This window comes from Hypoxylon trugodes (genome assembly GCF_022578975.1).
Source record: "Hypoxylon trugodes strain CBS 135444 unplaced genomic scaffold F4822scaffold_2, whole genome shotgun sequence".
NCBI lineage: Eukaryota > Fungi > Ascomycota > Sordariomycetes > Xylariales > Hypoxylaceae > Hypoxylon > Hypoxylon trugodes.
The window spans coordinates 1,295,769-1,319,707 of record NW_026250017.1 but is presented as its reverse complement, the minus strand read 5'-3'; the positions used below and the strand labels follow the sequence as shown (position 1 = coordinate 1,319,707).

The following is a 23,939-nucleotide window of genomic DNA, read 5'->3' as shown; positions in this document are numbered from 1 at the left end:
CCATCAAGGTGGCGTTACAATCTATTACTACTCTAAGTGCTAATATTAGTGATGGTTAAACATAAAGCCGATTATTATGTTTTTCCCTTCTGAATTACCTAGGAACACATAATACTGAGAAGACGCTTGGTAATTGCTGGTTGTTACTAAGAACAAGCAAACAAATCCATCCTAACTTCCCCGACAATCCCATTCCTTCATCGCTTCCAGGTTTGCCCCCGTCCGTCAAGTAACACTGCAACTCACGATAACTCAAACCGAATATAAACGTACAGTTTACGTATGTATTACTGTGAGCCTCACATTAAGGTAGCACAGCATGTAAGGCCCTTACTCAGCCAACCAAATCAAAGCCTCGAACTTTTCCGTCCCCTCCACGTGGGGTCTTCATTGACCAGTAGCACGCCAGTCCTTATTAGTTTTCTTCCGTTTGATACGCTCCGCCAAGACGAGCTTCACGACAGAAAGTGCCTCAGAATTGTAAGGAGTCAGCGGAAATGTCAAATATCTAATACAGGTATTTGCAGATTATAGCCCTATATCGGCCATCCCGTTAAATTACTTTTTACAAGCTCGAATTTCTAGCGTTCAGCTAATTCCAACCATTCCCCATTACCCCTGTTGACCCCTGCCTTGGCGATGATCGGCGACCCGCTATCGCTTCCAAGGTCTGCGTATATTTCTCACCTCCAAATCTCTACACCTACGTATAGCTTCGGCAATGCCTGTACATATAAGCTACTACGCTTTTGAAATACGTCTAGGCATATCCATAAAAACACCAAGATGAGGTATTTTCATTCATGTCCAAATCTACCTACTCATACATCCACTACTTCACTCATTTTGTATATACTTCGTTAAATTTCCACCTTTTCAGCGCTACTCCTTGCCAAATCTACTAGGGCACTTACAGCTAGGTAAGAAGGATTGAAAACGTAGAAGTTATCGAAACCGCTATTATACACACCTTACTGGAACATATAGGGATTAGGAAGTTAATACGCTGTATTCCCCAGTAGGTATGCGGGCTAAAAAAATGACCAAGTAGGTGTTTTGCTTTTTGACATTTGATATTGGTCGCACCAAAACGCCCAAACAATTCCTATCAGGAAGTTCCGAGGGCCTCATCCGAACGCCACTATTCTACAATCCCCGACTATCGCTCGCTCATTGGATAGCTGGGCTGCACGAGGCCGGCTCGGATATGAGAAGACGATGTGGCTTGCACTAGATAGATTAAACGATCACCTGGTAGATTTATGATACGTTGCAGAAGATGTGTTACCTATACAGTGTCTACGTCCAGGCATCATTCACATAAATACGATCGAAGCGTGGGTCTTGAAGAGGAGCGCAGTATTTTGAAATCCTCGCCTCATGTTTATTTCGCATAAAAGATTGCTATATATCGACTAATAATTTTTTCACATAACGCAATGTAGATCTTTTGTCTTCCCCATGCCATGCAGATAAATGCAAACGAATTTCGGGAGGTCTAAGAAAACACAATTCGTCAAAGCAAAAGGATAACATCCAGAGAAAGCGTTTAGTCCTCGGTGATATCACCGTACTCCCACATACCCAAACGATCGGCCTTCGCCTGGGATTCAATCTCGCGCAACTTCTTCAAAACCTCCTCCGAAGCTCGACCTCGTTCCCATGCCTTCAGTTTCTTGGGGACCAATGCGTGACCATTAGCCACGACATCCTTGTTGATAGAGTCGGCGAAGGTACTGCCTGACTTCTTCTCATCGAATAGCGTTATGTAGCTGACGCCCTCCTTGGGGTCTACGAAGTCGAAGCTAGCGACTAGTCGTTTACTGTCTGTGGCCTCGGCAATAAAGTCAAGCGCATCAGCGAAGTAGTCGGGGGCAGTAGGCAGCTGGATAAATGATAGTACGGCATCCGTAGCCTGCGCCTTTAGCTTTTGTGTGGTGAACTGCGGTTGGTCTAGCGCTCGTAAGCTGGACCATGGGATCTTCTCGGTATTGCCGTAGTCAATGTAGACAACTTCGGCAACCTTAGCTGTCCTGTCGTTTGACCGCACTCGAGCACGGTACCATTGGCCATCAGCAGAGAACTTAGCAGCCACGAATTCACCCGTCTTAGGAGGGTTGGCAAGAGGTTTGTTATTCTTGAAATCAATGTGGAATCTCTTGAATTCGTTCATCAAAGACTCAAGAGCAGCAGTTCCCTTACCAACCTCCTGGATCTTGAGCTTCCCATTCGAATCGATATTGGTGACAACAATCTCTCGGTAATCGGCAGCCTGTTTGTCTAGAGGAGCAGCCTCTTTGGAGGGCTCAAAATCGGCGACTTCTTCTTCGGCACCCTCTTCTTGTGATGGGTCCCAGTCTTGCCAAAGACCTTTACGTCCTTCCTTAGCACGCTTCTCAGCTGCTAGAAGCTCATTGGAATTGCCAGCCTTCTCCGCGGAGTATTGGTGAACAGATGCGAGACCTTCCTCGACCAGAATTTTGGCAAAACTTTCACGGTTGATATAGAGGTCGCCAATGAATCCACCCACCTTATCAATATCGTGGATATCAATTTCGCAATCGCGCTGGTTGCACCGACGGTTGGCGAGATCAAGAGCTTCTTGTCCAAAAGGTTCACCCTTTTCCTGAGGTAGTCGAGGGGCTCGAGGAGCACGAACACCAGCAAGGACCATAGTGAGTTTGACTCCTTCTCGGGGGACCAGTACAGTAAATCGCGAACCGGCCTTGCAGAAATCAACTACAGCGGGTACCTTCTTCTGACGCGAGAAAATAGAAAGCTGCATCTTAGCCTTCTGTGCCGACTCCGAGACATCCACCAAGGCTTTACCCTTCGGGGGCTTTCCGGACCACATGCCCTTCTTCTCATCTTTGGCCTTCTCTTGAGCTGCAAGAAGCTCGTCGTAGTTCGGGGCTCTATCAGTGTCATCCTTGCGATGTCGAATAACAGAGCACCACCCATCTTGAACTAGGAGCAGGTTGATATTTTTGCCCTTCTCGGTTACAGTGGCCACATCGCGAGCCTCGAAATCGTCGGTGGCGGGTCGGTGGCCGTCGATAGAAACCTTGACGTGTTTACCGATAAGCTTCTTCCGGAGGTATTCTTTTGATTCATCTCTGAAAGGAGCTTCGGAAGGCTCATTTGTTCGAGGACCCCGCACACTGCTAAGATTGATCCTCTTTTCGGCACCGTTCTTGGTTCGGACGAAAATTGCATCGGCTCCCTGAATTTTCGAGACGATCATGTCAGACGAACTGCCACCCTCAGCTTTAGCCACATGGTCTTTGTGGAGGCGTAATTTAGCCGCCTGGGCCTTCTTCTCGGCCGCCCTGAGAGGAGCCATCTTGGGTCCAAGTAAAGTGGAATGGAAGTCGTTGCACCTAGCCAATCCATCGGCAAGCAAAAATTCCGCGATGCTTCCTCGAGGGTGTAAGATAGCGGCAATGAGTTGTCCCTGTGGGCTAGTGCCAACGATCTCGGCCTTAACATCGCGCTGAAGTAGTCTTTGCTCGACAAATTGTCGCGCCTCATTACCGAATTCCTCCGCAGGCTGGGTTTGACCAGTTGATTGATTGACCCTCTCTGTGGTGGGGGCGCGAATGCCGGCAACAAGTGTCATCACCTGCAAGTGCTTCTTGTCGGACAGCTTAAGGCGCAGAAGTAGGCGATCACCACTCAGAATACGCTCGACGACGGCATCAATAGCTTTGCCCTTCCATTCATTGATGTCAAGGGCACTGGTGTCGTTCTGGACCTCGATAATCCCACCAACGCCTTCCCAAAGGCCCTTTCCCTCGTTCTTAGCTTGGGTCTCGAGGGAGCGGAGAGTCTCAAGTCGTTGTAAGACCTCTTCGGACTCCTCTTTTCGACCGGCATCTTCCCTAACCTTAAGCCAACCAGCCTTGACTAATTCGTCGGGTAGTTGGGTTCCATCCTTCAATTGAGCAGTACCATAATCCCTTCCAGAGGTAGGAATGGTGTAAAGAATAGAACATTGGACGACTTTGCCAACCACCAATTTCCGCAGGTAGTCCCGTGACTGAAAAGCGAATGGTTCATCGCCCTCTCTCTTGAGGTGAGGACCAGTAACAAAAGCCAACGAGAAAACACGCTCGGCATTCGGATTGTTCTGGCTGGTCAGCACCAAGGTGTCGCCGCTTAGGACCGACTTCACGTTAGCAAAGAATTGTTTTGCCATGTTGGTAATGACAGACGGGCCAAGCTAGCAAAAGTAAGGAGTGAACGGAAGGGGAGTCTAAAAGATCCTAAGAATCTGATCTAATAGTTAGTAAAGGGCCAAATATCTGGGTATCCGATGATGATATCGTTTAGGTTAGGAGGATGATCAGCAGTGCGTAATATCGATATCTTGAAGTAGAAGCATTTATATATAATAATGTTCCAAAATAAGACACCATATAACGCAGAATAGTCCTGGATCGCATATGACGGAATAAGGGAAGGTGATAAGTAGTAACCAATGGGTTTTATAGTGATACAATTCCAGGGGTTTGATTGTCAATCATCATACAAAGAGGCACGCATATATGTGTGACATCGGACTAACAAGAATAAATCAATGACCTTGTCACTGCTTCTTGCCCTTTTTTTCTGTACTAACAAATTCATTGCCATAGTCAACTGAGTTGGGATGAGGTGTTTGGGCAAAAAGTGAGCTATCTCAAGCTCGTAAGGTAGTAGATATCAGGGCATATACTGATAACACTCATAGCTCTACCCACATGTTCATGCATGCGAACGATTTTGATAGCTCGAGATAAAGCGGGAAGTGACATTTGATATCAGTAGGATCTAGGATTATGCATTACTCGGCCAGTATAATTGTAGGAACTAAGGGGTAAAGGGAAGCTTAGGGATGGGGAGAAAATGTCGGAGTTTGGTTTAATGAAAATATATATAAGTGAAAATGGACTTACCAAAGCAGGGTTGACAGACGAAGATGCTTGCTTCGACGTCAATATGGAAAAGGGTGCTAGAGCATTCGTATTTTTATAAATTTGAAAGGTAGAGGAAGTAGGCGAAGGTTACTGGGTAGCCCAATGCTGTAGAAAGAGTCGACCTCTAGCTGCTGAAATTGTTCGTTGTAGTGTCGTGTGCGCTTTCGATTTTGACAGCTTTCACCAATTTGTGGGGAAGGCCAAGCCTTGACTCGTGGGGAGCTGGAGGCAAGTAAAGTTCGAGGCTTGTGTCCAGGGGGGTAGCCCCTAAGCGAGGAGTTGCAGTGGCAGCTGCCAGCACCTAGGTACTTTGAAACCACCTATTTACCACCCGCCGCCGTTAAGTACCCAAAGGAACAGAACAACCAGACCATAACCCCTCCTTTTTAAAGCCTCGAGCGGGGTTCTCAACAATCTGACGTACTTACTACGGGAATCCATCTTTATAGGCAAGGCAGATAAGAAAAAAGTGTTCTATGATCAGCAAAAGGGGCTCACAAGAATAGCAAGTATCATAGGTATATATATATATATAATTCCAGTATACTAAAGACTTCAATGGTAGGAACTTAAACTAGAGGCTCATGAGTTAGCTATACTATAAATGGCATGAAGCTTCATGGCTATTGGAGGGATATCAGATGGAGACCTCAGACCTGGCTAAATTTAGCATTATAGCAAGGTCAAAGTAGAAAGTCAGTTCAATCGCAAGGCACAGTTTTATACTATTAAATTTTAAAATACCACTTGCTTTGATGGAAGATTTATTTGAATTGAAATGGCTTCAATAGCTACCAAGTAAGGTTTATACCAAAGAAGAGCTAGGTACGATCAACTACAATGTTATGCGGCGTTTAAACTCGTCTAACTAGGTCAATTCTTATCCCTAGCTTCATCCCATTCGTCATAAATTTAGTTGGAGATACCAATGACACCTAAGCAATTAATTTGATTAGCTATTATCTTGATTATTCAATCTACATTTGAAGTAGCTTACCGCAGGCGGGTCGAGCACCAGCATTGCCGGTCTTGAGAGACTCCTCGTTACCACCCTTTCCAAGGTCATCGGTGCCAGCGTGGCTGACGACAGTTCGCTTTATCCTACGTTAACATATATTATAATAACTCGAAGGTAATAGGATTTCTTACGCCGATGATGCTCTCAGGTCCGATCAGTTTGATAAGAGAGTCTTGGACGGATCCCTTAGCGTTTCCTTGGCCATCAGTGACGATGTTGCCGAGGTCACCAACGTGGCGGGTGTCGTCGGTTCGGTCACCGTGAGTCTTTCCGTGGGGGTTGACTATTGTCCGGATTAGCCACTTCGCTCCTATTGAAGCGAATTGTGTCCAATTGCGTACAGTGAGGACCAGCAGAGGTGCAGCCGTTGGTGTTGTCACCGAAGGTGTGAATGTGGAAGCCACGCTTGGCGTTAGGGTCGTGTCCGGTAATATCCCACGAGACGGTAGTAGGGGCGGACTCGGAGGCCTGCTCGAAGGTGACCGTTCCGGCGACCTTGGAGTCACCACGGATGACAGCAACTAAAGGGAGACATTATCTCGTCAGCAATGACTCGGTCTTGTCTCGAGCGATGGAACTAAAAGTAGGTACACAGTAGGGATTTCTACAAGGGAGATCTAGCACCGAAGCTTCCTCAATGGGTAGATGCAATCCCAATGGTGCGGTTTGGGCTGATTAGACCGTTCTCCGTGTGTCCAACAAGGTGTCCATCCTGTCGCGACTTTGGTGTACAACAGGGACCACTAGTTGACGAAATGCGCTCAATCGTGCTCATGCAGCCATGCTTAATGCGGAAGGGATGGAATTGACAGTAGTTTAAATAACGGAGACTTTCCTACATACCTGCTTTGACCATTTTGACTAGTTTTGTTTGGTTTTTCGAGTTGATAAAGCTAGAATTCCGGTGAAAAAAAGTTGGTTGTTCTAGGTGGTAGGATTACTCTTAATTTTTTTGGAAGAGGGGAGAAGAAGAGGGGAGCTTTCTTCCTATCTAACTAATTTGTACTAAAGGACGAGAGGGGATCTCGGGAAAGCGATGCCTGCCCGGGTCGGTTGTCCTTACCTTTTCATCACCCACTAACAAGGGAGACCCGACAGTCCTTACATAACCCGTTTCACCACATAGGAAGGCGCCCTTTCCCATTCAGCGCCATTCTACCCTGTGTGTACGCAAGCACGCTATCTCAAGAGCTACTTAGGTTTACTTAGTGAGAGGGCAAGTGGTACCTATTGCTAAGGTGGGGGTTTCCAGGTTCCATCTTGTGCTATAGAAAGCTGCCCCGCTTTCATCGTTGGCGTCATAATTGGTTTGTTGGTGCTTACAAATGATATCATATTTTCGTCGGAAGCTCGGGTCTATTCATTGGCTTCGGACTTTACCCAGCTGCAGCTTGTGGAGCGAAGACGGAGTCGATCCCAGGCTAAGAGTGGCTAGCAAGAAGCGAGTTGCTATGGAATTGCTTTTCGATTTCCGAGGCCCTTAAAGAAAAAAGACGATTGGTATATCCTCTTTTCAATTGCGTTATAAAGGCTCCGGCTTAACTAATAGCTTGGTGGCCTAGAAAAACGGTATAAAATAGAGGGTCGTAGGGATAGCCATGAGCATGGCGTCGAGTAGCGAGAACACGGAATTGAATCAAGGTCTCCGGTAACCGTTGTGCTACTAACATGTAACAAGAGAATTTCCCCGAGTCGTTTAGTTTCACACACCACGACAAATGCTTCAAAGATATAATAGGCTAGGAATGGTCGAATGGTCATATATCGTACGTGCAGACACTGAAACACTAATGAGGTGCTGGATTATGTGCTGAGCTGATATAATGCTGGTACCTAGGCAGTTCGGAAAGCTTCGTATGTTATAAATATGTGGCCAATTAACGTCAAATTCGCAATGGAAACAAGATCATGTAACTTGAATGTTACGTCTTTTTAAATGTGACATGGCAAGCAAATATTTCGCTTCGACAAAACTCCGGGCAATGAAATAATATAGTGAAATAAACCTGTGGGTCTACTTACGTATACAAATTGTAGGACTGCAAATGGTCATAAGAGGCGCTCGCTTATACCTGTATGATATAACGCTGATGGTAGTCTTGATATGCTTGACACAACTGAACCGAGAGTAAGGTTACGGTATTGAAGATCGCCGCGTAATGGAACCAGGATAGCTCAAGAGAGCTTCAGACCGAGAGTACCTAAAGCGGTAAAAAAAAATCTTATCAATTTCAATCTGCCTTATTGCGGCTCAGGCTTTGCGTTGACAACCAGACAACCTAGCGCACACGTGTGATGTGGCGATGGAGAAAAGAGGGAACCACCAGAAAAGATACATGCAATATATAGTTGGGTATGTATCTTTTAACTGATGTGATACACAAGAACGACGTTCTAGATCGTAGGGGTCTTGGAGGGCATTGCACAACTTAGTCGCATACCTGACAGGATTGAGATGATCACCGACCGCCCATTTTGGTAGCGCGCGATGCTGAGATTTTATTGGGAAGCTTCTTCATGACGACATCCACAAATTGTTTTACTGCCGTCGAAAGTTCTCTGCGGTGGAACATTATGGTTGTCATGCGCTTTTGCGGCGAGGGAAACTTTATGGTTGAGGGCAGCTGATAGTTACCGAGATTGCAACGTTGGAAATTCGTTTTCTCTTAATCAAATGTTCTTAATGTTCGGAATACGCATACGCGGATAAGAGGAGAGGGTTTAAGTTAGGCTTTAAGTTTAGGAAGCTTTCCAAATAAGGTGATGCGGGCCACTTGGCACTTCCCATGTTTCAACTGATTGATCATCCGGCTGCTAGGGGAACCTAAATTGGACTGGAGCGTATTCTTAAATTTAGATCACAAGTTCAGCCCTATGATAAATGGTGATGGAGTTTCAAGGGATGATCTACAATTTTATCACCCTAGATCCGACACTGACCGACATTTCTGTTATATCTGTCTTTATTTTCAAAATATCAATATCATATAATATACCTAGGTGTACATACATCAGTGGAAGCAACTTGGCAACGGTCCGGATGTGGTAGGTGAAATGTGGTTGGGTGTTACTGGCGCTACTGCCGATATAACCGGTTGTGCTCAAGTCCGACTTGAATATCGAAATGATATTAAGAACTTGGCGTGAGGGACGCCTGACTGAGAATTGAGATGAAATATCTAGTGGATTTAAATCTTGGCCTTTGATGAGCAACTTGAGTTCCAATGTAATAGCTGCTAACTTACCCACCTTATGCACCTACTTGGTGATACTACATATTCGTATGGCAGCCAATGGTTAGACAAGGATGAGACATAAGTCTCACGACACTTTTTTAAGTCTTTTGAAGCCGATAGAATAAAATCCAAACAAATTTCTTCATAGCTGAGAGAAATTTACGAGCAATTTGCGAGTTATGGTGATATTTGGAAAGATATTTACGAGATAATTAAATTGTTGAGCACTTGCTCTTATAGATAAGACAGGGCGACGATCTTACCTTCTAGTGGTTTGATGTAGCGACAAGTCATTTTGCGACAATCCAGCTGTAAGCACTACAGAACCCGTATAGCGCCGTATTTTCTGTTTCATCTCTATGTCATGAAGTATGTTTATCATGGGTCGTATTCCACGTGGATAGATCGTGGAGTTGCTGCTAGCATTATTAAATTAGGTACTTTGGCTATCTCAATAAGTACCAATTGAATGAATAATCTTTGGTATGATTGAAGGCGACTTATTTCGTGGGATATTCTATCACTAATTAGAATTGAATTGACTGAGATTATTTGCTGAAATCGGCGACCTTGTTCATTAAAGTACCTATGTAAGTACCTAAGTAGTTGAAATAGTTCTTGTGAGGTTGGAAGGATTTTGGTGCCCAAAACTTGACAAAGAAGCGAGCGCACTGTGACAAGGTATGTTGTGCCTTGACGGTGACAGCGTATTGCGCTTCGAAGAACGGTTTGCGCATCATTCTTTATACAAGCAGAGCCACATGGTAATTCTCGAAATTCTAGAAAACAAGGAAAAATCAGGAAATCATATACTCGCGATGCTGCACAGCCTTCAAAAAGGCCTCGATGATGAGATGGAAAGATGTGGCTTGGATTGGCCTCTTTTATGGGGTTTCCTTTAAAGGTAGAAGGATGATAGGTAGGGTGATCCTTGGAGGGGTGGGAAACCTATTCGAGTTTTAAGGTTAGGTGCCGTTTATCCCACCGCATAGGCTGCGTGTAGGTACATACAGTCACACAGACATCCCTAATAACGTACCTTAGCATCGGCCCACGTTCTTACCGGACCCTACCTACCTAAGGTACCTGGGTATGTACCAAAAGAAAACCTAGGCCCGCCAACAAGCTAGTAGAGAAGTAGAGAGGAGGAGCGACGGAACAGCCCCCAAGTCTTCAATTCAGCCCAGCCAGCAACCCACTTTCATAGTAAACCCCAATGTTTCTTCCATCAAACGTCCACCATCCATTCAGTTTCCTATCATCGCGCACAGAATGGGTCATGTTCTTCTTGATCACTCTTAATATTCTGGTTTCGCAAACCTGAGTCCTATCTACTTTTTTATTGCAAATTACAAATATTGCTCATTTTGTATGATTATAATTATTATTTCCTTCCTCCATATACGTCTCGGCACATTATCGATTCCGACTTCGATTACCTACATAACATATTGATTACTTGCATTCGTACCTTATTCCTACGGACGGACTAAAAGGTTTAACGACATCAACGGTTTGACGATTTGACTTTTCACCATCGAGTTGGACGCGTGCGACCAAGCCGCTTGGATCTACCAGTTCAGGAAGATTAACCCGTTTCGTTCAGAGAACGCTTTTGCGCCGTACAAATGCTTCCCGTCTGCATCATCTAGTGTCCTCAAAATTCCCCGAAGACGAACTTAATCCCGAACTTGTTCTGGAACTAGAGCCTATGAGAATGTTCTCTATCTAATTTCGGCCACATCAAAGTTCCAATCTGTCGACAGCCATCAATGCGACAGCACCGTTAATTCAACTGTTGATACCCGAGCTCCCCACCCTAGACTCGGTTATCGCGCGACACCCTCGTTGCGCCGTTAAACATGTCGTTCCGAGATAACGACCAGCGCCGATATGGCCATGTCCCTCCTGTACAATATCCCGTAGCGAACCGATCTTCCCAAAGCCAGTCGCCCTTCCCGAATCGGCGGCCAAGCTTTAACAACGGTGACGATTCTGGCGCTTTTGCCTCGTCCCTATCTCGCCCAAGCTATCCGCCTACCTTGAACACGACTGCCGCAGGTCTCAGTAATGGTGATGAGCTGTTCCTAGCAAGCCCGACCGACCCTAATAGGCCCAACTATGGCAATTCAAGTGTCGCCATGGCTGGATACCAACATCAATATCAACCTCAGACGCCACCCACGCCATCTACGTACAACCCACAAGCATTTGCCCGTTCTCAGTCTACCTCGCTACCTTATCATCCACACCCTTCGAATAATAACAGGTGGGGTCAACAAGCCGCCGCGCCTGCTCCATATAGTCCTACCACCGCGACTCCTAATAACTTCACACCCGCCCCGTATAATCCGGCCGCATATTCTGGCGCGGCGGTACCTCAACGTCAGTCAACCTATGCTGGTTACACTAACTACAGCAATCAGTCTTATGGTTCGCCGCCCGTGAACCAGTCACCTTATTTCCAGGCCCAACCTACTTATGCTTCTACTACCGCGCAATCGAGACAATCTCCTCCCACAACCTACACCGCCGGATACGACCAACCCACCTACAACTCAGCCGCCTATCCACCTACCACAAGTACAGCAGCACCAGCCCAGACCACTAGTTATGATCCTTCACAATCACAGTATACAAGCTATTCGACCGATTCCACGACCCCGCCGGTTACATTCTACGCATCTGACTCGTCCTCGTCTGACCAGATACCATATCCAACTACTTCACAAATACCTGTAGGCCCTAACTACTCTGCTAGCGATCCGCATTCATTCTTGAATCGTAACTCTAGGTCCAATTCAGCGGCATCGCCCTTACCATCGCCTCCGGCTCATTCGCAACTAGTAACCGGCTTAACACGGCATCCGACTAATAGACCACTCCCAAGTCGGCCTGTTGATGAAACTGCTGCGGGGCGATATGGTACCAATGGCACTGTTTCACAGGATTTATCTGAGGAATACACTGCACAGGACAGTATTATGCAGGATATCGAGGCAGAGCTTCGGGGACAGAACGGATCGTTACGGGGCCGACCGTCAGCTTTTGACCAACGGAATGGCGCGTTACCAGATGGTGATCTGCAAAACCTTCGTCGCTTGACTTCGAACGCTAGTTATCATTCGACAGCTACGACACTGAACAACCAAGAGGAGTCGTCCGGCGTGAACCGGTATTCATCTAATGCGTCGACCTTAAACAGAAATCATTCTACCAATCCTTACGCATACGAAGATTACGACGGAGATGAAAGTGATCCTGAAGGTGCTGCTGGTGCTTGGGCTATGCAACAAGCGGAAGAGGACGACCGCCGATTTAGTTCGGTTGGAGGGACGTTTCCTTATTTCAGTCAACCAGAAGCGCCCGCGCAACCTACTCTCGCAACCCACAAAGAAGAGCCGAGTAGCGACAGTGACTACGCTGGAATGGATCTTGGGCTCATGGGTGGTGGCTACGCAGGCAACTTAGTGTACGATAATAACCTTGGCTCGCCTCCTGCTACCGAGCCGACTCCTGGTGAATTCCAGGCGCTGCCGTCTCGCAGTAATCACACCTCTCAAAGGAGTCACGGAAGCAACAGATATCCAGCCTTCGAGCAAGCCGATGTAGATTACGAGGGCACTGGAGGCCTCCAACAGCCAACAGCACACCGCTTAAGCTTTGACGAGGGCGAAGAGCGCGTTTCTCTCCACTCGAGGCAGAGTGGCAGCGAATCTCCTGCCAAGGAGGACTACCCTGATATGTTTTATCATCCTGGCCTGTCGAACCGACCTCTCCCTGCCATTCCTGCAGGCTCGGATAGTAGTTCGATGCTGTCTGTTCAATCACCGAGCCGAGCGGCGGCTCAACATGGATATTCCCTCAGCGTGGATTCACGTCCTTACTCAGGCCCAGATGCTCAATATGGGCAGAATGCACAACAGCTTCAGGTGGAAAGGTCAATTTCTCTGTCTAGCCATAGCACTTCGCCCTTAGTTCAGCCACCGGGCCGGTCGAAGACGGACGCCGCCGAAGAACGAAATGCACGGGTAAGACATATGAGGCAACAACAACAATTAGCAGCTCAACAGAATATACCATACGAAGGCTACGAAACTGGAACGGCCTCCTCAATCAATTACGACGTGATAACCTTACCGAGCGGCCGGCGACGAAAATTCCAACCCGAAAAACTTACTATTGTCGATGTTCGGTCTTGCACGGAGCCGTGGGCGTTAAGCGGTATTGCCAAATGGATTCGTGAAATGGCTGAAGGAGAACCTGATCTGAAGAGGAAGACGCTCGAGGACGGATTGGTTAGACTATTCTGTCTCAAAGTTCCCACAATGAACGTTGCGGACGCCGAAGCCCTCGGCGCTCAAGTCGCTGATTCGATGCTTGAAGCTGGTATCCTTGTCGTGGAGGAGGAATGGCTTAAGTTTGGTCCCGGCTCCATTACTGGTGTACTTTGGCAATTAACTGGCTCTGGCTGTTACGCACCAAAGCTGCACGAATACGACGACGATATATCAAGCCATGAAGTCCCAGGACGATGTTACTCTCATCATTGCACTAGGACACTCAAGAAAGCCAACCTAGACGATCTTATGTCCAACGGAGTTAAGACGGTTGACTGGGCCACGTTCTACGATATGACGAAAGAAAGCACAGAGGGCAAGGCGAAGAAGGAAATCTCGCGACAGAATGTTCTTCACGAGATCATCACTTCGGAAGAAGTGTACATGGACCGCCTTGACGTTCTTAGGGTTTTATACCGAGACCGACTCCTTCATTCACAACCTAGGATTATTGCTGAAGGCAGAGTCGAAAAATTCGTCAGCAATGTTTTCGGAAAAGTAGATGCTGTCCAACAGGTCAACATGGATCATTTGTTGGCTCAATTGAAGTATCGACAAAAGGAGCAAGGTCCCTGGATTGTGGGTTTTAGTGACATTTTCAGAGAATGGGTTCGAAAGGCCAGGACCGCGTATGTCGACTACGCCTCCGCATTCCCCTACGCCCATTATCAAGTTAAAAAGGAAGCGGAGAGAAACTTCTTGTTCAGACAGTTCCTCGAAGATAACCGAACGCATCCTCGTTCGCAGCGTCTTGACTGGACCAGTTACCTGAAAGATCCCATCACACGTTTGCAAAGATATTCTCTGCTTTTAGAGACTGTATTAAAGCATATGGTACATGATAGCGAGGAAAAAGCAAATCTGAAGCGGGCTATCGACGAAGTTAAATCGATGACTCTCGAGTGCGATGCTAAAGTCGACGAGATGCAGAAGAAGGTGACGATGATTGAGTTAGACCAGATGCTCGTATTAAGGCCAGGCTTCCATGCTGATCTTCACCTGGAACACCTTGGCCGAGAACTCATACTCCAAGGTGATCTCCAGAGGATGGGTTCAAAGGGTGTGCGATGGGTTGATACGCATGCTTTACTATTCGATCATTATTTGATCCTCGCCAAATTGGTTGTGTCAAGAGATGGAAGGCAAGACAGGAAATATGACGTCTCAAAAGAAGTGAGTTTCACACCACCACAATAGTTAACATTCGCTAACCTTCTTAGCCCATTCCTATGCCTTTATTGTTCCTTGAGAGTAGCCAGGATGACCCGGTTTCTAAACAAAAAGGTATTGCCGCCCCTCTGACTCGGGCGGCAAATTCGGCGTCGGACACCAAGCTGAACAAAGTGACGTCTAACGGCTCGGAACGGCCTGGTCTTGACCATGCAGCTACTAGCTCATCGGTCACATCGGGAGCTGTTACGAGGTTAGCCACCGCAAATTCGGCGGACAGCGAAGGGAGAATTTTATATCCCTTCCGTGTCAAGCATCTAGGGCATGAAGTATACACTTTATTCGCCTTATCGGCGCAAACCCGACAGGATTGGTGTGATAGGATTATTGAGGCCAAGACACGCCATGCTAAAGCATTGCATGCTCAAAACGCCGAACCATTCCGTTTACGGGTAATGGCCGACAGCGCGTTTGCCTATGACGCAGTAGCTGCCGTCGGCAAATATGTTGGTGGTGTGCATATCCGTGGGACTCCCCTTGATAGAGCCATTCGGGAGGTAGAAAAGACCTACGGAGCAGGCCGCGGTCCTGCTCCAATCTCTCGAGCAGGAGTGAACTGTGCTACTGGATTTTCGGCATTCGGTAAAAATATGGTCGCGGTCGGTACTGACGCTGGTGTTTGCGTGTCGGAGGCCAGCGACCAGAAGGGTTGGAATAAGGTAAGATATATCTGTACTCACCAAAGTTATGTGTATTTGCTCACCTATTCGATAGACTGTCACAGCCAACCGAGTTACGCAAATCGCAGTGCTTGAGGAATTTTCTGTGGTCCTCGTATTGTCCGAGAGGAATCTCATTTCCTATCCTCTCGACGTTGTGTCGCCGCCTTCTAACTTCCCCGCGCCAGCAAACGATAACCCTCGCCGATCTCCCCAAAGACTGGCAAAAGATGTATCATTTTTCGCAACCGCTCGTATGAAGGACAGGATGCTAGTATTTTACAAAAAGAAGGAAAACCTTCACAGTACCTTCAAAGTGCTGGAGCCTGTTTTCCAAAAGGCGACCGAGAAGAAATCTCGCCTGTTTGGAGGTAGCCGAAAGGCTGGCGTTGGTGTAACGGAAAGCTTCCGAGACTATGACGAGTTTTTCTTCCCGACTGAATGTTACTCACTCAACATTTTCCACACATATATCGCCGTCTCAACGGCCAGAGGTTTCGAGCTACTGACTCTCGACAAGAAAATACCAATGTCCATTCCTGATGTTAAGCAACCTGCTATTGCCAACATTGCGAACCGCATTAAGGAACAGCGACCTCTAGGTATGTTCCGCCTCAATGACCAGGAATTCCTGCTGGCGTATGAAGATTGCGCTGTATATGTGGACAAATATGGCGACGTTAGCCGTAGTGTCATTATGGAGTACTCTGGAAAGCAGAAGAAGGCAAGAGGTGCGACAATGTATGGGCAATATCTACTGCTCTTTAACGAAGATTACGTCGAAGTGCGCAACGCCGAAAATGGCCGATTGCGCCAGATCATCGCCGGAAGGGATGTGAGGGTTCTGGACTATGGCGTTCGTGGACCGACGGGAGGCTCATCGAGCGCGAACGGACAGAGTCCATCGCCGAGCCCCGCTGATAACGGGCTTGACTCGAAAGGCACTGTTAAAATCTGCATGGCGCATCCGGAAGTTCCGGGCCAGCAGATCGTCCTGGAAATGCTGCTCAATTCCGGACACATGGAGAAATGAGAGATCACGATTGGTTATGATATGGTAATGACCAGATGACGGCCGACTCACGCGACATTTCGAAGTTGAATCATCCAGGGTCGGCATGGCAAAGGGGGATTGCATATTCATTTCTATAACACGTGCCACTGCACGCAAGCGTTTTTTTCTCAAATGGATATCCGGCTAGACTAGCCAAATTCCTTTTTATATCCCCACCACTAGAAGGAAATTCTGAAGGATAGGAGTTCATGACGATGAAATGGACGTTCTAGGGAATGGCGTTGAATCTGACCCGCAGGTTTTATAGGGTTACTTTGAGTCTTGGATTGGTCTTTTTTCGTTGTATGATCGAGATGGACCGGATACTACTGCTTATAGCGGTAGGTTTACCATATAGGCGCGATTGATATCAATTCATTACATACCCCCTTTTTGGATGACATATTTTGCAATCTATTTGCAGTTTGATCATGAATACTTGGTGGTTTGTAAGGACCAATTCGCAAGCATAAAGGATAACACAAGATTACGACAGAATCGAAGGGAAAACAAACCAACACGCAAAAAATTGGCAGTGAGAACTTTTCCCTCTTCTCAGTTCGCAATTCAAGCACGGTACTTATCACTTATTGACTTCGACAGGTTATCTGCGTATCGTACCTAATGTGTATTACGTTGAACACGAAACTGCCCGTTTTCCAAACATGCGACGACGATACGAGCACTAGAATGGTATACATCCATCACTTTCATTACCCCCTCTTAACTCATAACGACTCCCCTAAAGCATGCAACAGAACACACTAATCCTCACATGTATGCTTATCTTCCACATTACCACTCCTTCATTCCGTTTAGAGATCTTCCTCATCGGCCGCCGTCTTCTCCACGATGAAGTATTTGTCGCGCCCGGTCTTGGCGTCTGGCTCGTGCTCGACTAGAAGTGAAGATATTAGTTAGCCAAGCCATTCCGAGTTAAAATATGGATATAAAAGGGTTGAACTTACTAGCAAGCTTGTTGATGTGCCCGATGATATTCTCGATCTGCGTATCCTTCTTATTGCGGTCCTTGCGACCCAAGTTATTGATCCAAGAGAAGCTGTTGAGCGCGAGGTACACGATGGCGATGAAGATAAGCACGCCGATTGAGTACGCCCATACGACGACCACAGTGACGATATCGGTCCATCCATTGTGCGAGTTGACAAATGACGTATGTGGCGTAGTCTCCATGACGCCGCCACCACTACCCGACAGCCAGCCGAACAGTGCGAAAATAGTAGCGAGTGCATCAACACCCAAAATGGCGAACACGAGCTGCCACGAGGGCCAAGTCTGACCACCACGCGTCACGAAAATGAGCCAATTCTCCGTCAACGCGACTTCAAGGAACAGTACTTCCTGGATAGAACCGAAGTTCTGGACAACACCGCCGTTGACTAAGAACATGGTACCCCGGATAATCCAAGTACCAGCGGCTAACAATGTGCCAAGTATTACACTGATAACCCAGATTTTCTTTAATTGCCATTCGACGGGGCGTGGTTCCACGTGTGCGTTATCGTAGGCTACGGCGACGGTCGCTAAGTCGGCGAAAAGCGCGATGAAGACGATTAGGTCCGGGCGGATGGTTTCGTTGATGATTACCATGGAGGTTGTGAGGTAGATCTCGAGGTGGAGGCACAGGGCGATACGGTATTGGACGTAGGCTTTCATGCGTTGGAAGATCTGGTGCGGCCGTTAGAATATCCATACAGGATTTACAAGGGAAGTGACTACTGGGATAGGCATACCTGACGAGAGGTCTTGATTGATAGAATAATGGTGCTCAGACCTGGGGCCAGGAAGACGATATCAGCGGCTGCTTGGGCGGCTTCGGATGATCCTTCGACGGCGATACCGCAATCGGCCTTTTTGAGGGATGGCGCATCGTTCACACCTATCATGGAATTCAATTGTTAGCAATTGGTCGGAATGATTTCGTTCGTCAAAAAGGGATCAGTCGAAAATGTCTTACCGTCACCCGTCATAGCAGTCAAAGAGCCACGCTGTTGTAACATTTCAACCACCTGGTACTTGTGTTCCGGAAAGACTTCAGCGAACCCATCAGCGCGCTGGACTAGATCGTGTTGAACCGTTCCCGTAAGGCCACTATGGATCAACTTCTCAGAGTTATAGACCTTAGTACCGAGACCCAGCATCTTGCAGGTTTCCTTAGCGATAGCAATGGCGTCACCCGTAAGCATCTTCACCGGTACACCTAGGTGTGCAGCTTCAATGATTGTCTGTGCGGTATCTTCACGTGGCGGATCGAACATAGACAGCAATCCTAGGAGTACCCATGGCTCGTCGTTTTTCTTGTATGCCACACCCAAAGATCGGAAACCTCGCAGAGCGAATTCCCTAGCTTTTTGATTGTACATAGTACGAACCTCTTCGCTGACATTTGCAAGATTCACGATTGCGCGCGGCGCTCCTTTCGCACAGATGTAGCGATCATTTCCGCGGTGGCACTCAGTTGTAATACGCTTGGAAACCGGGTCGAAAGGTGTGAATTTGTCCGTTATCCAACCTTCCCGCAGGATCTCGCGAGCTTTCGGGTAGCGTTTCAGCGTCGTGATAGTCACCTTATCTATAGGATCCAGCGATGCGATATTATGAGAACTTGCAAGGGCTGCGACAGCCATCATCCAATTCACATCTTGCCCTTCTGCGACGAAGGGTTCGCGGATACTAAGTTTATTTGCTGTTAATGTGCCTGTCTTATCCGAACAGAGGACATTAACACCCTAAATGATATTTTAGTAAGCTTTTCAACCCAATCGTGGATTTCGCAAGTCACTTACTGCTAAGGATTCGATAGCCGTCAACTTTTGGACGATGGCCTTTTGCTTGGCTAGATAAGCTGCACCGACTGCGAGTGTTGTCGTTGTCACCACAGGCAGACCGACCGGAACTCCGATGATAAGTAGTACCAAAGTGTAATGAAGCAGGTTTTGAACGTTCGGCGTCGCAATCCTGAGATGGTGGAAGAAGCCTCCAATCCATGCGACAAGAATCCAGAACATGACCAGTACTAGCAATGATGTTCCAATACTGTCCATCACGGCTTTGAAGTGACCTTGATCCTTGGCGCCTTGGACTAGAGATGCAGTTCGACCGACGAAAGAGTACTTGGCAGAAGTGGTAATAAGCGCGAAAGCCTTTCCTCGCTTACAACCAGTGGTGTAGTATAAAACGTCGCCCATATACTTATCCACAGCGAGCGATTCACCAGTAATGGCAGATTGATCACAAGCCACGAGGGGTTCACCGAAATGGATTGACTCGTCGTAATCGTCGTCTTGTTCTTTCTCCTGTTCCTTATTCTTGTTGTTGGCTTTGCCATTTTTGCCGTTCTTCTCATTTCGGGCTTCTTCCTCGTCCCCGAACTTGTCTTCGTTTCTCAATTCCTTGAATTGCTCGAAGTCATGAGGTCTGGTGTAGTCGCAAATCAATTGAGCGTCACCTGGGACGGTTTGACCTTCTTGGATTATGACCTACGTGCGCACGGTAAGCATGGGTCTCGATTGATTGAGGTTCGGGTGATTTGATAAATGAGCAATGAAATAGATGAGCCCAGCGGTCGCACTTACAATATCACCTGGGACCAATTCCCTGGCCAATATTTGCTCTTCAGCGCCATTACGTACGACATGAGCTTTCATAGCGATGTCACCTTTCAAGCTCGCGACAACGTCTGCTGCTTGTTTCTCCTGGTAGAACCCGACGAATGCGTTCAGGCAAAGAATACCAATGATGACACCGAAGTCAATCCAGTCACCCAAACCCACAGCCAATAGCGCCGCGATTTCCATAACTATTCAATTGTTAGATCTTATATCAAATATGCATAGGTTCAATCAACATCGTGAGTGAGGAGGGGGTTTACCGACCATAGAGAATGGGTCCTTGGAAATAACTGAGCACCTTAGCGAACATATTCTCCTTTTCGGCCATCAATTCGTTCCAGCCAAATCGTCTTCGGCGCTCCTCCACTTGAGCGGTAGTCAGGCCATGTTGAATATCTGTTTCGAGCCATGACTCTGGCGGCTTGCCAATCTCGCCAGGTTCACGCTCAGGTTCCACTATCTCCCCTTCACTGGATTTCCAGAATTGCCACCACTTCGGCTTCTTACGCTGCTTGCTAATGCCACTTGCAAGACTCGCTCGGCGCTCGGCATCAAAATTTGTGATAAACCGATCAAGAGCTTCATATTCGTTTAAATCTGAGCTCTTTGGAGGTTCTTTCAGGCGGTAGTCTCCAAATTTAATATGCTCGCCGGTGTGCCCAGGCGGCTGTTCGGTACCCTGCTGCTCTCCACCCTCATACCCAGCGCCGTTCGAATGGCGGGCTCCCTGAGCCTCGACATCGTCAGCGGCAGGGCCAGCTTGTTGCCTTTGCTGAGATAGAAAGTCCATGACTCGCGATTGAATGGACTTTTCTTAGGAATCGCTTACACTCCTCCTCTTTCCTTCCCACTAACGGGATGTGCCTGACAGATATCTCAAGTCCGAGCGAGGCGCTGTATTATTTCCTTGCACCACACCCACTCGAGAGAAGAAAATCCCGCAGCGAAAAGTACGAAGAAAGTCTTTCACGGGTTCACGTCTACACCATAGGCCGACTTTATAAGATTTAATCGATTCAACCGTAATGTAGCTGGCCTCCTGACTAGTCCACTTAGTGAGCACATATAGACTTTTGAAACCGGGCAAACACCTAGTTGAGAGCAACGGTGCTAACTGTCTAACGGTCTAATGCACTTGTTCTGCTAGGAAGAGACATGCGAAGCCAAAGCGCTAAGTAGATAGTTGCTGCTTTGTTTTGCGACTGTAGCGGGAGAAATTCTTACGTCTCGCAGGAGGACAAAGGAAGTAGAGAAAGAATCCGGCTTCCCATAGCGGCAGACGACGTCAAGGTCGCGAAAGCTCGTGGTGGTAATGCTGAAGATCTTGACCATTATTGGTCGACGGATAGTCCGGGCCATCCTGGAAGCTTTACGCATTATTACGTGTGAGGCTAGCTTTGAGTTCATCGGGGTTGGCTCGCAGTCCCCTCCATCGATGTAGTCTTGAAGCCGGGAAGACGCAATGATTGCGATTTTCTTAAAACGGCCCCTTATCCCCGCACGGCTCTAGCAAATCAGAGAAGGCAATTGGACTATTCGTCAGCTCCTTGTCTCCGGTACCTAGCGATCCCTTATTACCTGGGCAAACATCCTACGCCCTGGTACTTGGTAAAGCTACGGAACGCACGGGATTCTTTTCACCCAGTTGCGTTGAGCCGCAGGATACACTGCATCATGTAGGCCACAATCGGAAACCCGAGGTTGAATCGATCGGATACTGCATCCTGCATGCATATTCGAGGGACCTGGTGACATTAATTGTTCATTATTCCCATTGTTAACCGAGGGTATATTTCTGTGGCAGGTAAAAATGAGGGATATACTTTCACAATTGGCATTCCGTGTCGAGTTTCCCGTCTTTGATGCCCTCGTGATGGATTTCCTTTTTATGACCCAAATAAAAGCCACCAAGTCACATGATATCATACGGATGGAGTACGGGAGAGATCGGATGTGGGCATTGTCGTACATAGCTTGATACGCATATTTATTATCAGAGATGTCTCATAAGAGTCCGATTTCCCCCTCTACTTTTAATTCTCAAGTCCTACTGGGATTCACGGTGATATTCTTTATCCAATCCCCTATATCTACTACCCAACAGGCTCTTTCTGCTAGTTACCATGAAGCTTCTTCCTAGTTTGAAAAACGTCAATTAGTGTATACCTACAGCATGACAACCTGTTTACGCGCAGACTCAACTGGACTATTACCTAGGTGCTACTTAGGTACACACCCCTGAACTACATATAATCGTCAGCTACTAGGTCTGAACGTAGCAAACAAAGTACAACGATAAACCCGAGAAAGATAATTGGGTATTGCTCTTACTCACTATTCGCACATTTTTGCGTCCTATATAGGACCTATACTTGAGTCCGGCCGAGTTTTGCGGTTATATTTCAAAAGCAGTTGTGCATGCGGAACATACTTTTGACACCAAGGACGCCGCAACAGCAGGACAGGTAGATCACAAGAAAATATTCACCCAACGACTGTGCCAACCAACTATTTATGCTTGTAAGTGTATTCCAGTAAACAATTCCTTTATGTATTCTTTATTGATAGACTACCTGTCTATGTGATGCCAATTTCATACCCTTTGTCCTCGAAAACAAGAAAGCAATGCGCCAAACATATCCTCTAATTACATAAACCTGGAAATCCCGCCTCATTCATTTCTTCTCACCTTCATCATTTCCCATCTCTATCACTTTGCCTTATCTTTACTACTTACCATCCTCACTTAGACCCACCTTCACTAGAGCTGCTGCCACCTCCACTACTACCATCACCATTGGTGTCGTATCCGCTTCGTGGCATGGTTACGGTAATAGTCTGAGTCGTGAAGTTAGTGAAGCTAAGAATGGTACCTAGGTAAGTTAGTAGAAATAGGTCTGATCGAGCGTAAGAAGTCTTGATGTTAGTACGAATGGGGAATAAGAGAATATGACTATGTGTTGATGCTATATCAGATGTGTCTGGCAAGAATCGAGAGTCCATATTACCAAATTTTGGGAAATATTTATATTCCAATCCCTAAAGCAGAACTTTAGTGACCGTTTACGTACAGACCCCGAGTTATGACACTCCCTATGGGTATCAAAACCTAGAGGTAGCTAGCAAACAAAGAAACGATTGAAATACATAGTTTTTCGTTAAGTTGTTCATATATGTTATTGCTGTTAATATAGGTAGTGTTACCCCCCACTCTCCTACATCCAAGTCAATAGAACCGATATTATTACCTCCGAATGTAAGGTACGCCGGATCGGATATCAGATCCACATGGCTTTAGCCGCCAGCGGTCCGTAATCTGTCATTAGCACCACAATTTTAACCTTCCGACCTCATGGTGAAGAAACGGAACCGTTGAGCTCCAAATTACCCCCGCTCATTTTACCCCGGACAATGCCGTCTCCGGCCGCCTCTATCCTCCCCCCGAGCTTCCCATTCCACTTTTTATTTGAACAAAACGAACCATTGCCTTACTCAAGCCATGGAATTATTTATTTTGATTTGTAACAGATTCACGCTGTCGGAACCCACCTGAGGTATCCGCCTATACGCGCACCTGTGGGGACAAACCACCTACTTGTTCGGGGCTAGTACAGGTTGGCCGTGTGGAGAGCGACTCAAAGGACGTGGAATAGTATACCTGTGCGAGAAACTGGGGTGATTGGAGGCGAAGGAAGTGAGATCCGTCTAAGGTAAGCCGTGCGCAATGTTGAACCATCACTAAAATCTGTCTTCCAGACGTATTGAAGATTTCAAGCCATATCGACCCAATTCGCATGATGCGCCTCAATTTC

At 47.0% G+C, this 23,939-nt stretch overlaps 4 protein-coding genes across 4 annotated transcripts; 1 reads left to right on the top strand and 3 right to left on the bottom strand.

The window, feature by feature from the left end:
* Nucleotides 1-1,549: 1,549 nt before the first annotated feature.
* F4822DRAFT_436150 (uncharacterized protein) lies at nucleotides 1,550-4,198 on the bottom strand (the record flags this gene model as incomplete). Its single annotated transcript, XM_051462278.1, has 1 exon — nucleotides 1,550-4,198. The coding sequence occupies one exon, from the start codon at nucleotides 4,196-4,198 to the stop codon at nucleotides 1,550-1,552; it is 2,649 nt and encodes an 882-aa protein (XP_051317917.1).
* A 1,511-nt stretch (nucleotides 4,199-5,709) lies between these two features.
* Nucleotides 5,710-6,947, bottom strand: F4822DRAFT_389729 (superoxide dismutase). Its single transcript, XM_051457001.1, has 5 exons — nucleotides 6,820-6,947; nucleotides 6,318-6,497; nucleotides 6,108-6,259; nucleotides 5,956-6,052; nucleotides 5,710-5,893 (listed from the first exon to the last, which is right to left on the bottom strand). The coding sequence occupies exons 1-5, from the start codon at nucleotides 6,830-6,832 to the stop codon at nucleotides 5,871-5,873; spliced, it is 465 nt and encodes a 154-aa protein (XP_051317916.1). The 5' UTR covers nucleotides 6,833-6,947; the 3' UTR covers nucleotides 5,710-5,870.
* A 4,127-nt stretch (nucleotides 6,948-11,074) lies between these two features.
* Nucleotides 11,075-16,474, top strand: F4822DRAFT_425354 (CNH domain-containing protein; the record flags this gene model as incomplete). Its single annotated transcript, XM_051460319.1, has 3 exons — nucleotides 11,075-14,725; nucleotides 14,773-15,441; nucleotides 15,497-16,474. 3 exons carry the CDS (start codon nucleotides 11,075-11,077, stop codon nucleotides 16,472-16,474), a joined length of 5,298 nt encoding a protein of 1,765 aa, XP_051317915.1.
* Nucleotides 16,475-17,215: 741 nt separating this feature from the next.
* Nucleotides 17,216-21,427, bottom strand: F4822DRAFT_116645 (plasma-membrane proton-e). The gene is made up of 7 exons (XM_051452548.1): nucleotides 20,392-21,427; nucleotides 20,092-20,315; nucleotides 19,303-19,995; nucleotides 18,474-19,245; nucleotides 18,250-18,395; nucleotides 17,464-18,184; nucleotides 17,216-17,393 (listed from the first exon to the last, which is right to left on the bottom strand). Exons 1-7 carry the CDS (start codon nucleotides 20,915-20,917, stop codon nucleotides 17,311-17,313), a joined length of 3,165 nt encoding a protein of 1,054 aa, XP_051317914.1. The 5' UTR covers nucleotides 20,918-21,427; the 3' UTR covers nucleotides 17,216-17,310.
* Nucleotides 21,428-23,939: the final 2,512 nt, after the last annotated feature.